Source organism: Centroberyx gerrardi, chromosome 11 (genome assembly GCF_048128805.1).
Source record: "Centroberyx gerrardi isolate f3 chromosome 11, fCenGer3.hap1.cur.20231027, whole genome shotgun sequence".
In the NCBI taxonomy this organism is placed as follows: domain Eukaryota; kingdom Metazoa; phylum Chordata; class Actinopteri; order Beryciformes; family Berycidae; genus Centroberyx; species Centroberyx gerrardi.
Genome location: NC_136007.1, coordinates 5,561,384 through 5,576,922, shown reverse-complemented (window position 1 = coordinate 5,576,922; position 15,539 = coordinate 5,561,384). Strand labels below are relative to the sequence as shown.

Sequence of the window (15,539 nt, the reverse complement as noted above, 5' to 3'; positions counted from 1 at the left end):
CCGCCTGGTGTACCGGAGAGTACTGGCAGGTCAGAAACAGAAAACACAGGAACAAAGGCAGGAAGCTGATTTTCCTTTAGAAGTGGTACCAAAATAAGAGTCCTATATTTGAGATAAGATGAAACTTTAATAAACCCCATGGGGAAATTGCATTGCTGGAGAGAAAAAAAAAATGTTATTCAAGATAATAAGGGGGATATAAACATAACACAACTGACATTGACATAACTAATACTGAAACATAAATTAAAAGTATGAAGATAATATGAACTACAGTGTGACAAATAACAGCAGTCAAACACATTGAGGCAAGAAAAAAAATCTACAATTTGAAAATATACCAAAAATATGAAATATATGCAGTATTAAATACATGACAAATTATAAAAAATAAATCAAGATATATGCAATATATAACAAATGAGAAAGATCTGTGAATTTGAAGAAAACAATTATATGAAATTACAGCATATATACAGGATGTGCAAAATGTACAGTATTCACATCATCCAGGCCTACAGAAGGTACATGTGCAGAAAGTGTCTGCATGTACAGCAGACGGACACACTGCAGGCATGTACGGTGGCCCTGAGGTGCAAAACTCACAAAAAAATCACAAAAAGAAAAGAAATCAAAACAGCATTTCAAAAAACAAAACAAATTCGCAAAATAAAACCACAAATTAGAAAACAAAACAAATAAGAAATCAAAACAACATTTCACAAAACAAGAAACAAAATCACAAAATAAAATTTGTTTTGCACCTCAGGGCCATCCCTTGTAAAAACTATTGACTTTATCAAACAGCCCATATTCAATTTACACATGTAGATAACATATATACAGAATGTGTTCATCGCTAGCTGCTCATCCATCAACAAGGTGGAGGAACCACACAGAAAAACTGCAAAAATGTGAACGGCACAAGTGCGTTGTTGTCTGTTCTCATGATCAATTTCAATCAAATTTCAATCACTAAATACCAACATGAGCAATTCTGTCTAAATATTTTGTGATATAATCTACAAATATTAATACTCAATGTGTGCCTGGAAGGTAATGTACATGCCACCGTACAAAACTCACCAGAAACAAGATTTTAAAAGCAGATTTTCAAACCTGTCTTCCTGAGGAGCAGCATGCGCCGGACGCACAGCCTGAAGTCATGAATTATAATGAAAAATAATGAAAGACGAGCCCACAAGTGACAGATGGTATTTAACTTAATCACATATATATTTTTTAACCATTTTAACTTGAATCAATGTTGTTTACTCCTAGCTGTCTTGTTTGCAGCTTGGTAATGACTCAACATCCTCTTTGTTTTTTGCGTTACAGTTAAAGAACAGCAGAACAGTCAGTAGCCTACACACTGAAAACTTGTTTGTGATATAAATGAACAATATACTGTATGTGCAACACTGCATGTTCTCACTGTTCATATTACGAAAAAGTAATGCACCCTTGATTCGTACTCTACCAGGGATTCTCAAACTTTTTAGGAAAATCTTCATTGTTGATTGCATATTGAATTGTACAATCGTCTACACTGTATGTGTGGAGTTAGTAATATAATAATGAAACCTAGAATTGTAATAGTCTTACACATTTTCTAATTGGGATAATTTCTAGTGAATTAGGTTATAGTGAAATTAAATTGTTCCTCATGTTGCTGAGGACCCCCTGGAAACCCCTCAAGGACCCCTGGGAGTCGCAGGACCCCACATTGAGAACCCCTGTACTATAGCTATGCATGGCCAGTCACATGACCTATTACTGTACAAATACAACTTAGGTTGGGGTTAATCTTAGGGTTAGGTTTAGGCAAGTAAACTTTGGTTGATGTTGGGTAAAGTTTTGGTCATGGTTAAATAAAGTGAAGGACACACTAGGCGACTTTCCCAAGGATTTTCAGTAAAACTCTTTGAAAATGAAAATCTCAATAAGAGTAGAAAACTTATTTCCATGAGTTGGGAATTGAATCCGGGTCGTTGCAGTTGAAGCTAAATGTCTCCGCCCATCCGACCTTTACACTCTTACACCACACCTGCTTAGAATATAACACAAAATTGGGGTTTATTCACTTTTTGTAACTGTAACTACACATTTGATGACGTCAGGCTGAACACTAAACAGTTCATGAACCTCAGCCTGCATTCCAGAACTAGGCTGCAAAACCTGTGCTGCAATTACTCATCCAACAAAAGCCAGTGTCAAACTGCCAAACGAGCTCAGTCTGACTGCATGACTGGGGAATGAGGAAAACTCCAGTTAGCACGTTACTTTCTGACTTCAAATTCCAGACTGCCTTGCTCAATCACAATAAAATCTCATCCACATCTCAACACTTTCTTCGACACTTCTACAATCTTGAACTTTCCTCTTGAGGATCAGCTGAAGATTCTTTTCTAAAATATTTATCAAATAATTCCACAGTTTTCTAAAGCACATCATGTAGATCTTTATGTTATTTATGTTCCTCAGCCACTGGTCTTTTCTTGAGCCAGGGTAGGGGTGTAAGACCGATGTGGACCGGGACGGTTCATCTTCTGTGGATGATGTCTCCCAGCATAGCGGGGAATTTCCTTGTCTTCATCTCTCTGGACATCTGGCACCAGACGCAGGGCGAACAGCAGGTGGCGAACACACAGTCCTGACACATGTTGCCCTGGAGACAGACAGGACAGTGTCACAGAGCGAGACGACTCAGTCTGAGAGTGCATATTGTGTGTGTGCATGACTTCATACAAGTTATTCTAGTTGTGTTTCACCGCCGATTTGGGTGACGGTTAGGTAGTTTGTCTGTCTGTCTGTCAGCAGGACGTCTCAAAAACTTCTGAACAGATTTCCAAGAAATGTGGTGGACAGATCGGCCTTGGGCCAAGGAACAATTGAATAGATTTTGGTAGTGATCCAGAGTTTGGATTTCCACCATTAGGGGGCGATCACACAAGAAGCGTCGCTATAGAAACGCGTCACCAGCAAAACCATTGTTTTCCTATGGTATGGCCTATGGTTCGCCTCTTGGCCTGGCAGACGCATGCATTTCAAGGCGTATATGAACCACTTGGCCATACACAGGATTAGGATTAGGATTTTATTAAGATCCCCATTAGCTAATGCAGAACATCAGCTACTCTTCCTGGGGTCCACACAAAACATAAAAGCATGACAACAGATAAGACACTTACAGACAAAACAACCAAATGATATTAAAATCAGAAAATATAACTAACAATATCCTTTCTCCCAAACATATTACTATACATTAGGGCTGAACAATCAGTCGAAACCCCATCAAAATCGCAACATGGCCCACCGCAACCCCCAAATCGCAGGAGGTTGCGCACCAATCTGTTTTTCCCGACGCGGTCTGCCTACGCGTTTTTGAAGCAGCTGCGCCTGTAGCGACGCTTCTCGGTGTGATCGCCCCTAGATGATAATCGTTTTTTTAGCCATAACTATGACAGACTAACAGAGACAGAGACTCCAAATGCTAAGAGGATGTTTGCAGTAGGACTGCACAATTAATCATCAATAATCACATAACACAATTTTTTTGTTTCCACTTTCCACCATTACTAATCATGTGGTTCGGTGATATTGAAGTGTTTGTTATATTTTGTGGGAAAATGGAGCGACGACCGAAGTGGATAAGAACGCATCAACCCGACGTCAGAGAGGAAAATCCTGAAAATGTTGTTTCAGTTCCTAAAAGTGGATCATCGCCTGTCATCTGGAGGCACTTTGGTTTTTTTTCTGTACAGTTTGCCTTCGGGTTGCAGCTGCACCCCAAAGTAGCCTAATAAAGTAGTAATTATTTATTATTTGAATTTTAAAGACACACACCTTTCTAGCTGCTGCTACTTTGAGAAATGTATATGTTAAAGTGGAAAAATGCAATAAAATAATTTTGTTTCCTGAAACAGAAAAATAATCGTGATTAATAATCAGGATCACATTACCTAGCAAAATAATTGTGATTATCATTTTTGCCATATGTATGCAGCCCTCATTTGCAGGGTCAAAAAATCTATTTATCTTCAAATTTAAGCGAAAGGAATGATGTGTTTGGGTTGGAGAATGGTTCAGCGTTGGCGGAGGTTTGCGCTCTGAGTGCCTTCTACTATTACAGTGAAAAAGGAAATAATACAGAATGTAAAAACCAACAGCAAGTAAGATAAGGTGTATCCGCCTCTCAGTAGAACGTCAAATTTGAACAAGACTATTGTAATGTACAGACAAGCGATGAAACCTTTAATACGTGTTGCACAGAAGGAGTGACATTCTCACTTTATCTGAATAGCTCAAAGTTCTGCAGTAGAAATGAAGTCTTGTGGCCTTACTTTGATGCCGTAGCGTTGGCGCATGGAGACCCTCATCGTCATGGTGACGGGCGGGATGCAGCCAAAGATGTCCAGCAGGGGGAGACAGAGACACTGACCGTACGCCTTGGTGGTTTTACAGGCGAAGCAGGGACAGCACCAGAACGCCAAACAGCCTTCCACACAGGGAAACACGCAGAAGTGTAAAATAAATACAACAATAACGAATACAGACGCTGGTGAGGAGACGTTTCAACAACTAAGACAGTAAAGGGCTTTTCACACAGCGCTTAGCCCCGGGCTAAGAAACGTTTCACACTGGCAAATTCCAAAGTGGGATAACCCTGACTTTAGCCCAGGGCAGCTGGCCCTGCTCCGGAGCAGGGTTCAGGCTTATTCCCAGAAAATCGTTGAAAACCGGGGTTATCTGTTGGCTGTGTGAAAAGGGTTAGAAGACTTTCGAATCCATTAGTTAGGGTTAGAATGGATCCATTAGATCAATTCCGGCCACAGCCATTTTTTTGTGTCACTTGTGTGTTGTCCAATCAAATAAATTCCTTCACAATGTTGCTAAGCAACAATGCATGGCATTCCTGAGCTCAAATGTTTTTATTTGAAATTCTATTATCACAGAATATACAGACATGTAAACCCTGGGGTTACAAGAATGCTGTGTGAATCATTAGCCCTAGGCTAAGAGTTAGCCATGGGTTAAATGTCTGTGTGAAAAGAGGTTAAGCTAACCGTGGGCCAACTGTTAGCCCGGGGTTAAAGGATAAGGCCGGTGTTTTTTAATGCATTGCTTACCGTCAACAAATCCTATGAAAATAACAAAATCAACAATGCGTTTGCTCTACTCCCGTTACTTTCTGACTTCCCACGTACCGTTTTTAGCCGTCAACCCGGAAGTCATTGGCTCCAATTGTAAGCTAAAAACCTTTAAATACAGCTCACAAAGACATAGTTTCATTTTAAAAATCGCTAACTGTTACCACGAAAAGTCAGACTGTTGTAGTTATTACCAAATCAAATTCAAATGGGAACAAATTCTTCATTACTTATTTTCGGCACTACGGAACTACTTTCCTGAGATCGCAAACATGTGCACATTTGTGCACAGCAATGTAGGCTACAGTAATCCATTGCTGAGCAGACTGACCTTGTGCCTGTATAACTGACCTCAGATTACCTTCTTCTGAGAGACAAGCGCAGCCAGCCACTTACAGTATGTTCAGTTAAAACTCTTGTAGCTTTTGCAGCCTCGAGATACCCATAATGCCCCAGGTGAGGTCTCATGCAGACCTGTTTACACGTCCAAAAAACACAGAGGTGACATCATCCGTCAGTCACCAGGAACTTACAGTCGGCCATGTCGTCGCAGCAGTCGCAGACTCCAGACGCCCAATCATCCGTCTCGCTGGAAACCACCAGGCGCCGCGGCTGACTGATGACCAGGGAAGTCATTCTGATGTCTGAAGAGCAGAAATCAGCAGTTAGACATTATCACATGCCACATCACTGACTGCTCAGTACATATTACTCATTCAAAGTGATGTCTTAAAGGGGTATTACGTAATCTATTACCGATATTGGTGATCTGTATGAATTGCAACAACACTGATAGACGTTCGAACTAATGTCCTCCTACAAGTCTGCAACAGAGCCAACAGCCCGCTATACTCCTGCACCCTTGAGCTATGGTGGCCTGTAATTGACATAAATAATAAAGTTGCATTTTCACAATAGAGAAGAGTAAGCTAGCTAAGTAGAGCAGACATCCAACAGGAACGCCTAGTGAAGAGGAAACATACAGAATAATAAAACTGCTTTGGCATTTGATTTTTTTTAGCTTGAGAACGAAACTTTTCAGCCTGAAATGAAAGCCAGAAAGATTAATAAAATAATCGTTGAGTCATTAGTATTCAACAAGCTTATCGGCCATATTATGCTGATTTTGTGCTATGGGACAGGAAAAACAAACCTTTTTCCCCCTTTAAATACAAAAATTAGGCCTTGAAGTTGCTGGTAAACTCTGGATTTGGCTATATACAGTATATATGTCAATTCTGCTAGCTGCTTTGGACAGGAGTCAAACTGAGTTCTGTCTTTTCATTTTTGTAAAAGGAATGTGGACCGTAATACTTAATTTTTTTTCATTGAGATACAAAAGCAGGACAGCTCAGAGGGACAGAGAGGAGGAGAGAGACAGGAGAGAAGCTTCTGGAGGGAGGAGACGGGTCTAAATCACGACACAAGATAAATATATATGTTACGTTAATATGTTAAGTTGATATCTTAAGTTAATATGTTATGTCTTTTGGGTCGTGCCCAGTCTGAAAAACCCCTCTAGCCTTTAAGACATAAAGTTAGCTGGTGAAACTCTGAATCTATTTGCCACTGTAGAGAGTTTAAATTAGCAAGTGTTTCCCTTGGTATCTTTTCTCTTGGTGAGAGGCAGAAACCACATTTAAATTGATCAGTTGAGATAAAATGTTTCATCACTGTCGGGTGAAAACCTTGTCTTTCCAAAATGTAAAGTTTTCAGGAGCTAAGAAAAGCTGCCTTGTTTTTAGCTTGACCATCATGCATTTTTGAGTTTATCCAATGGGGTTTGAAGAAGATCATGAAAATCATCCTTTATATGACAACAGCATTAATAACATTAATATACATAATGCAACCTATAGTATGTATTGAATATACATATCTCAATTGATCAACTTAAATTGGTATATATGTTAAGAATATGATGTTTGTCCCTGATAAAATAACAAGAAAGGTTACTTAGACAATCATATCCCTTTACTCCATCTACTATCATTCATCTACCAATCCATTTACTATCAATGTTATTAATGGCTGTCACTGGAAAGAGCAAGCCTCTCATCATTATCTAGCCTCCCTCTAAAACACTTATCTTACTTTCTGCTACTTACTTAAACATCAGATTTTAATTGATTTCAAACTCTACAGTAACCTAAAACCACTCAACTGATCATTTTACCACCTAAACCATTCCTCCACTCATAATACTGAAATCTCAGATAATTTCTAAACTGATAGTTCCTCTTTGAGAGCTTTTGAAGAAGTTCATATCTTACCTGTGTGTGTGTGTGTGTGTGTGTGTGTGAAAGAGAGGGACAGCTGTGATTCCTGGACTGGAAGCGTCACTCCTCAGTGGGAGGAGGAGGAGGAGGAGGAACCTGCCGAACCCGTCAGTCCGGCTGCAGCTCTGCTTCCTGCCTGCTGACATGAGGAGCAGCACGGATTGATTTTTTTTTTCTTTCTTTTTTTACATTGATGAAAAAAAAAAAGTTAAAGTTAAAATTAATAAAAGTGACAGTTGAAATATACAAAATAGATATATGAAGAAGCAGAGGTGGGAACTTGAGTCGCATGACTTGGACTTGAGTCACAGTTTGAATTGATTGAGACTTGATTTGATGCATGAAGAGAAGACTTGAGACTTGACTTGACTTGGGTTCAGGTGACTTGGGACTTGACTCTGACTTGTACTTTGATGACTTGAAAAGGTTTCTAAAGTCTTGACTTGAGATCTTGTGTTTGTGTAAATGACTTAGATTGAAAGTGATGAGATTTGTTCCAGAGAGAGTAGAGCAGGTGTTTCTATGTGGTTCCATGGTGTAATGGTTAGCACTCTGGACTCTGAATCCAGCGATCCGAGTTCAAATCTCGGTGGAACCTGATTTTCAGTTTAGTTCATGAATCAGAATCTATGATCTAAATCCCTTTGGTGCAGAAATACAGATTAGGCATCAAGTCTTTGTGTGGAATTGAATGATTTGAGACAGAAATATAATAGATAGAAAGGTATGTTACTGGTGTATCATAGTAATCTCTAGTATGAAACAGAAGTTTGATCTTTCATCATGTTGCCATGAAAATGAGTAGCTCAGTTTGTCTTCAGTGTGAGACTCAGAAAGTTGTAATGTTTAACTAACACTGACATGTTCAACAAACTGATGATTTCATCATGAAAACGCATAGGCTTTATGAATTTCACACATGCACAAATGCTGCGTTTATAGTCTTTTTCTGTAATCTTTAGTGTACCAGGCCAGTCAAGAAAATAACAGTCGTATTTGAGTGGGAATATCAGTTCTACCCATTCTAGTTCTATGGGAGAGAGGTCCTTATTCAGCGCATGCCCAGTGTGGTTGCAAAAACTCTACCAATCGTATAGGAGGAACAGCACAGCAGAATTTGCATCAGCTGCCTCCAAAACCATCCGCTCTGCTCTGCTCAGCTCATTCTCTGCTGTAAAGTACCGAGACCGCGTCATGCCTGAACCCGCCAAGTCAGCGCCCAAGAAGGGCTCCAAGAAAGCCGTGACAAAGACCGCCGCCAAGGGCGGCAAGAAGCGCAGAAAGACCAGGAAGGAGAGCTACGCCATCTACGTGTACAAGGTGCTGAAGCAGGTCCATCCCGACACCGGCATCTCGTCGAAGGCCATGGGCATCATGAACTCGTTCGTTAACGACATCTTCGAGCGCATCGCCGGTGAGGCGTCTCGCCTGGCTCACTACAACAAGCGCTCCACCATCACCTCCAGGGAGATTCAGACCGCCGTCCGCCTGCTGCTGCCCGGTGAGCTGGCCAAGCACGCCGTGTCCGAGGGCACTAAGGCGGTCACCAAGTACACCAGCTCCAAGTAAACCGCCTGGAGATACATCCACCCAAAGGTCCTTTTAAGGGCCACACACTACTTCAACAAAGAGCTGATTCACTTACGCGTTAGCAATGGGGAAGTCTGGTATCTAGTTTTGTTATTGGTTTTAGTGTAATGATTACTGTACACTTCAAAGCAATCCATGCTGTTATGACAATTTGCTGCTGTGCAAACATTTATCCACTTAATGGACTTTCTATTGCTCTCCAACTCTACAGTAACATTTTTTTTTTTTGGGGGGGGGGTCGTCTAAACCTAACTCTCCATCACTCACAGTAAATCACATGTCTGTATTAACATTTGCAGATTAGAAGCTCCATAGATTTCATGATGCATCTGTCTTTTCCACTTTTCCACATGTGAAGGGACCATTCCTTAGTCAGGGCAAGGATTTCTTGCGGTGGACTCAATAGATAAATCCATTAATATCATCCTTCCTTCCAGATGAATCCTCCTCAGTGTCTCCATCAGTTTGAGTTCAGATTCCTTTCTGCCTCCATAAAGCTCTGAGAGAGAAAACAGATTCCTCCCCGTCGGGGAATTGAACCCCGGTCTCCCGCGTGACAGGCGGGGATACTGACCACTATACTAACGAGGAGAGGTGCTCAACACAGGGACCCAGTCACGTGGTAGTGACACTGCTCTAAACCCGTTCATTCATTTTCTGTGGGAGTTGTAAACCACTACGGATGCAATATATTTTTGGCCACACCGTGGGAGTCTATGGGCTGGTGGCGCTGTTCCCACTTTCGCCGGCAAGTGAGAGAAACACTCGCCTCTGAAATATGGGAATACAACAATGAAATATGTAAATACTTAAAAAATCGAAAAGTTTAAATGTTTAAACTCAACTGTTACTTGGATGTTCGCCTTGAATATGTGTAATATTAAATATTTTACTGTACTTTTTTAGGCCGTTTTCTAGTAGTAGCTATATCAACTCTGATTTTCAACTATCCTCCTGCGCTGGCAGATCCTCAGGCTCTTTCCCTTCACTGCGGGCGGTAGGGATCAAGGAGGTTCTATATTGTCTGCAACCTCAATTATATGCAGCACAGGTTCCTATAATGTCAAGTAGGAGCAGTGCCACAAGCAAAAGTAACATCTAGTACTAGTAAATTAATTTGTATTTTTATAATTATAGTTCCATAAAAATAACATCAACAGTAGAATAACATAAAAGAGGGAAGGTATATTGTTTCTTCTGTCTATTATGTGTTGCATTCTCTCATATGTCCTCTGATTACAGTTTATTATAATTTGTCCCACTGTTTTCTATCTGATATCAGACCCCTGCAGATACCCTGACCATATGTCTCATTTAGAGATAAAAAAAAAAAATTAAAAAAAAAAGGTTTTTGGCCATTTTTAAGTTGTCAACTTCACATCTTCCCTATTAAACCGTATTCAAATTCCAACTATTTGGCACTATGTGGAGTCTGTCGTAAACTCTTTTTTCTATTTTTTTACAGGGTTCTACATAAAAGGCTAAATATAATTTCAAATATTCCAAACTCATTTTGGGCATTCAATCGGAACCAATCAGAACATGGCTTCGCCATTCTAACCGATTATGACATCATTGGATGGAGCTGGACTGTGCTCTACCAATCAGAGCCTGTCTCAGCTGCACTGATGACATCACAGCTGCACTGATGACATCACATTCAGAATTCTGACGTGTTTGGTCACAGCAGCCCAGAGTATAAAAGGCCGTGCTCGAGGTATTGAGCTTCATACCTTACCATGCACGGTAAGGTATCCCCTGGGCACTGGTAAAGCTAATGCTTGGACCGCGGCAAGAGGCTTTCTGGGAACCTTTTTACACAGTCCTCATTTCAGACCAGTAACTATTGGACGCTTGATGGGCGTGTATGGAGACTTTCTCTTTATTTATTTATTTTTTTCTAGTTCATTTGAGGGGAGGTTAGGGTTAGAAGAGGTGGTTGGTACAAAGAGACGCAAACCTGCCACCCAGTCCAAACTATCAAAATTAACTAGGAAAAAAAAAAAATTCTACTTCATTTTGATAGTTTGGACTGGGTGGTGTGGCAGCTAGCGAATGCGGTTCGTTGAAGAGTTGGTGGTTGGTACGAAGAGGCGCCGTTCGCGTCCCGCTGAAGCCAACCTGCCAGCCGCTCCAAAGGTGCGGTCTGGCAGTTAGCGATGGCGGTTCGTTGAAGAGGTGGTGGTTGGTACGAACAGACGCGGTTCGCCTCCCGCTGAAGCTAGCCTGCTAGCCAGGAGCCTACAAAAGGTGGTCTGGTGGTTGCGATTTAGGGGAGGTTAGGGTTAGAAGAGGTGGTTGGTACAAAGAGACGCAAACCTGCCACCCAGTCCAAACTATCAAAATTAACTGGGAAAAAAAAAAAAATTCTAGTTAATTTTGATAGTTTGGACTGGGTGGTGTGGCAGCTAGCGAATGTGGTTCGTTGAAGAGTTGGTGGTTGGTACGAAGAGGCGCCGTTCGCGTCCCGCTGAAGCCAACCTGCCAGCCGCTCCAAAGGTGCGGACTGGCAGTTGGCGATGGCGGTTCGTTGAAGAGGTGGTGGTTGGTACGAACAGACGCGGTTCGCCTCCCGCTGAAGCTAGCCTGCCAGCCAGGAGCCTGCAAAAGGTGGTCTGGTGGTTGCGATTTAGGGGAGGTTAGGGTTAGAAGAGGTGGTTGGTACAAAGAGACGCAAACCTGCCACCCAGTCCAAACTATCAAAATTAACTAAGAAAAAAAAAAAAATTCTAGTTAATTTTATAGTTTGGACTGGGTGGTGTGGCAGCTAGCGAATGCGGTTCATTGAAGAGTTGGTGGTTGGTACGAAGAGGCGCCGTTCGCGTCCCGCTGAAGCCAACCTGCCAGCCACTCTAAAGGTGCGGTCTGGCAGTTAGCGATGGCGGTTCGTTGAAGAGGTGGTGGTTGGTACGAACAGACGCGGTTCGCCTCCCGCTGAAGCTAGCCTGCCAGCCAGGAGCCTACAAAAGGTGGTCTGGTGGTTGCGATTTAGGGGAGGTTAGGGTTAGAAGATGTGGTGGTTGGTACAAAGAGATGCAAACCTGCCACCCAGTCCAAACTATCAAAATTAACTAGAAAAAAAAAAAAAATTGACTTCATTTTGATAGTTTGGACCGGGTGGCGTGGCGGCTAACGAACGCGGTTTGTTGAAGAGCTGACGCAAACCCGCCACTCAGTCCAAACTATCAAAATTAATTAGAAAAAAAAAAAATTCTAGTAAATTTTGATAGTTTGTACCAGGTGATGTGGCAGCTATCTTATCTTATCTAATCTTATAGGGTTGTAGGCCTTTGTCAAAGTCCACAGTTGAGCTTTACCAGGGGCTCCAGGGAATGCGGCGGGTGCCGCTGCTGCTGCTGCTGCAGCAGTACTTTTAAGCCGAGTGGGAGTAGTCAGTAGTGGCAAGCAACAACACTGCTGCTGCTGCTGCTACTACTACAACTGCTGCAGCAGTATAGGCCTAGCAGTGGTAGTTCCAGTAATTCTCATTACAGATATCTGAAATATTTTAAAGTAGCATTTTGGCTAGTCATAATGTAATGAGAGATATCGTAAATTATCATTTACGATATCTCTCATTACATTATCAGTAGTCAAAATGCAAATTTAAGATATCTCTAATTACATTATGACTATTCAAAATGCTAATTTAAGATATTTTTTATTACATTATGACTCGTCAAAATGCTAGAGGTATCAAACACAAGGCAGAGTCCAGTTTGGGATGAGGCTGGGATATGATTGGCATGCTTGGTGACTGATGATATGTGATATGTGATTTCGATAGTGAATGTCCCGTATCACAAACAAACTGAATGAGATTGAAAATGAGATCCGTTTTGTTTTGTTTTGCTCACATTACCACGATTTAAGAATGAGACTGTTTAATAAAGTGGAGCCTTTCACACCAGATTAATGACCTGGGAAATACATAGGTCGACCTTCAGTGTGAAAGAGTCCACCCAGGTAAGGTTATTAATTTAGTATTAGATGAATATTAGCTATTATTTTGTATTTGTCATATCTAGCTTTGTGTCTATGTGAGTCAAAAACATAGGCAGGGCCGGCTCTAAACTGTTGGAGGCCCTAGGCAAAATTTTCTGTGGAGGCCCCATTTTGAGATGAATATCCTACCCGCCATTAAGCAATAAAGACTGAGTAAAAAATTTGTGTTTAAAGCACTGTATTTTTGTTACCTATTATAAGATATAGCACATGAATATCAAAATAAAATGTAATAAATACAAAGGTGAATCTCTCTCCTCTTGTGTGGACATGAGCTTAAAATGAGGACCTTCAAGACTGCAGTGCAAGGAGGTTCTATAACTGGAGGATGAACGGAAAAATGGCCGCCCATTCATTTGAACGTAAGCTGCTCACCCAGCGCATACGCCAAAATTTTTTTTCTCTTCCTGGTTTACTTCCGTGATGTGCGGCCCACGGGTCATGCGCAGTAGTGTCTGCTTACGTATTCCCGCCAGGAGTAGCGGGCCCACGATCGAGCTAGCGAGCCCAGTCGCGCTCTCGTCATCAAGTGAGCAGGTCGGGAGCGTGCAGCTGCAGCTGGGAGTGTGGAAAGGACGGTTTGGTGGGGGAGGGGCGAGCAGAGCAGAGAGAAGGAATCTCCTAAAATTAAAATCTAAAACTTTTTAGATGTCAACTTTTGATTACTCACCTGTCAATATTATATAAAATATTATAATATTAATACATATGTATATTAATACAATTAATATTTATATTAATATTATAATTAATTATATTTATATATTAATTAAATGTATTATATAATTACATTAATATTTATATTAATACATATTAGTAAGTATTCAGCCAGTAGTAGATAGAAGTAATTTGCTTGCAACTCTAATTTCCACGTCACTATTCCATTGTGAGAAGTTGTCTTAAGTTTATATTAAAGATAAAGATGTCATCACTTTTGTTATTACTAGGCAGGTTTCCCCAAGCATATCTGCTCATTCAATCTTATAATGTTTACATTTCTCCCAAGCTTGACTGAAGCCGCAGAGCATAGACCAACTTCATGAGTATGCATGTTGTGTTGCCTGATGTTCACACAGTCCTACCTGCAGCTGTCTGCTGGATACAGCCTGCAGAACCAATGGACTAAAGTACACAAGATCAAACCCATGTCATGCTTGATGAATTTGACTTTACATTCTGACATTTAAATGCAGCTTCAGTTCCTTGCTATTTTTATTTGAGTTACTTAGTAGAACCATGTAATGAAAATCATGAGTTGGCCCTGTATCCTTGGCCCTGTAGCATTTACAGCACTTTGCTGTGGTAGTTTGACAAGATGTCATCATACAGTCAAGAGTTTATCATTAGTCTGTCAAAGCTAAGTCAAGTTCCCTACACAGCAGCCACACACTTCTGTTTAGAAACACAGTGCAACTCTGACTGGCAGCTAGACTCAGTCACTACCATGCAGGCAGGTTAACCACACAGCACCATACAATACTGTCATGAAACTGAATTAGAAATCGCGTACAGGTCAAGTTATTTAAAATCGTTTATTTAAAAAAATTAAAAGAATATAAAGTTAATTCACAACGAAATACAAAAGTGATGAATAGCATGACTAGTTGGGTTCGCCAGACAGACCTGTGGAATACATGTCAAGTAGGCTAAAAACAAGGCTAATATAGTTAGCTTGCTGTCTACACCTCCGTGACATGAACAAGCACAGAAAACACACCTAATCCCAAACCTCCGTTTTCGGTGATCTGACTGTACGAACACAGCTGACAGACGGAGCAGCAGCGGAAGCAGGAGGCTCGTTCCCGATGCAGAGCTCAGAGGCGCGTGCTTTGCTCGTACCCTGAGGTGACGTCACCCACAAAAAACAGTGTTTTATACGGCTCTGAGTGATTTTTTTAAAAATCGGCCTTCATGGTTAAAAAATACATAATTCAAAGAGTGTTTTAAGGTCTTGTGTGGTGTTGTAGGTATCTTCTGAACAGCTTTAGAGGACTGCCTTTTACAATGGCCGTCTATGGGAAAAAAGCTTTTTGGGCCGCAGGTGAATTTTAGGCTGCAGTACCACCGTTGGCCACCATGTCAAATTGGAAGCAAGGCTGAGACCTGACGCCTGGGGGCTGCCCTAAACCCGTTTGCCGTCACTCTCTATGGGAGTTCTGAAGCATACACTACCGATGCAATATATTTTTGGCCACAACGTTGGAGTCTATGTAATTGTGGCGCTGTTCCCACTTTTACCTGCCAGAGAAACACCAAGCCCCTATGGAAATCCTGCAATGAAATATGGAAATACCTGATGATGATTTTGATTACGTATTTTTTATCTCCTTATATATTTTACTACACTTGGTTAGGCCGTTTTGTGTGAGTATTAAACTCTGATTTTAGAGAAGTGCTATGTTGTGCTATGCTAAATAAAGTTGTAAAGTGTTTTGTAGAGATCAGACAGGAGAAGAAGAGGAAAACTAGAATCAGGAGGAGTCGCCTTGCTTCTTTATTACAACAGCTTCAG

The 15,539-nt window shown here is 41.1% G+C and overlaps 2 protein-coding genes and 2 non-coding genes across 4 annotated transcripts; 2 read left to right on the top strand and 2 right to left on the bottom strand.

The window, feature by feature from the left end:
- Nucleotides 1-155: 155 nt before the first annotated feature.
- LOC139915489 (cornifelin homolog B-like) lies at nucleotides 156-5,957 on the bottom strand. The gene is made up of 4 exons (XM_071904134.2): nucleotides 5,910-5,957; nucleotides 5,687-5,797; nucleotides 4,347-4,501; nucleotides 156-2,668 (listed from the first exon to the last, which is right to left on the bottom strand). Exons 2-4 carry the CDS (start codon nucleotides 5,787-5,789, stop codon nucleotides 2,543-2,545), a joined length of 384 nt encoding a protein of 127 aa, XP_071760235.1. The 5' UTR covers nucleotides 5,790-5,797; nucleotides 5,910-5,957; the 3' UTR covers nucleotides 156-2,542.
- Nucleotides 5,958-7,958: 2,001 nt separating this feature from the next.
- trnaq-cug (transfer RNA glutamine (anticodon CUG)) lies at nucleotides 7,959-8,030 on the top strand. The gene has a single exon. It is a non-coding gene; the product is annotated as a tRNA-Gln (tRNA).
- A 590-nt stretch (nucleotides 8,031-8,620) lies between these two features.
- Nucleotides 8,621-9,085, top strand: LOC139915490 (histone H2B 1/2). The gene has a single exon (XM_071904135.2). It carries the CDS (start codon nucleotides 8,627-8,629, stop codon nucleotides 8,999-9,001), a length of 375 nt encoding a protein of 124 aa, XP_071760236.2. The 5' UTR covers nucleotides 8,621-8,626; the 3' UTR covers nucleotides 9,002-9,085.
- A 456-nt stretch (nucleotides 9,086-9,541) lies between these two features.
- On the bottom strand, nucleotides 9,542-9,613 carry trnad-guc (transfer RNA aspartic acid (anticodon GUC)). The gene has a single exon. It is a non-coding gene; the product is annotated as a tRNA-Asp (tRNA).
- Nucleotides 9,614-15,539: the final 5,926 nt, after the last annotated feature.

Coding starts and splice junctions, on each gene's coding strand:
- LOC139915490 (XM_071904135.2), top strand. CDS start 8,627: ATGCCTGAACCCGCCAAGTCAGCGCCCAAGAAGGGCTCCAAGAAAGCC.
- LOC139915489 (XM_071904134.2), bottom strand. CDS start 5,789: ATGACTTCCCTGGTCATCAGTCAGCCGCGGCGCCTGGTGGTTTCCAGC. Junction 4,502..5,686: donor CTGCGACGACATGGCCGACT/GTAAGTTCCTGG, acceptor CCTGTGTGGAAG/GCTGTTTGGCGTTCTGGTGC. Junction 2,669..4,346: donor GCCAACGCTACGGCATCAAA/GTAAGGCCACAA, acceptor GTCTGTCTCCAG/GGCAACATGTGTCAGGACTG.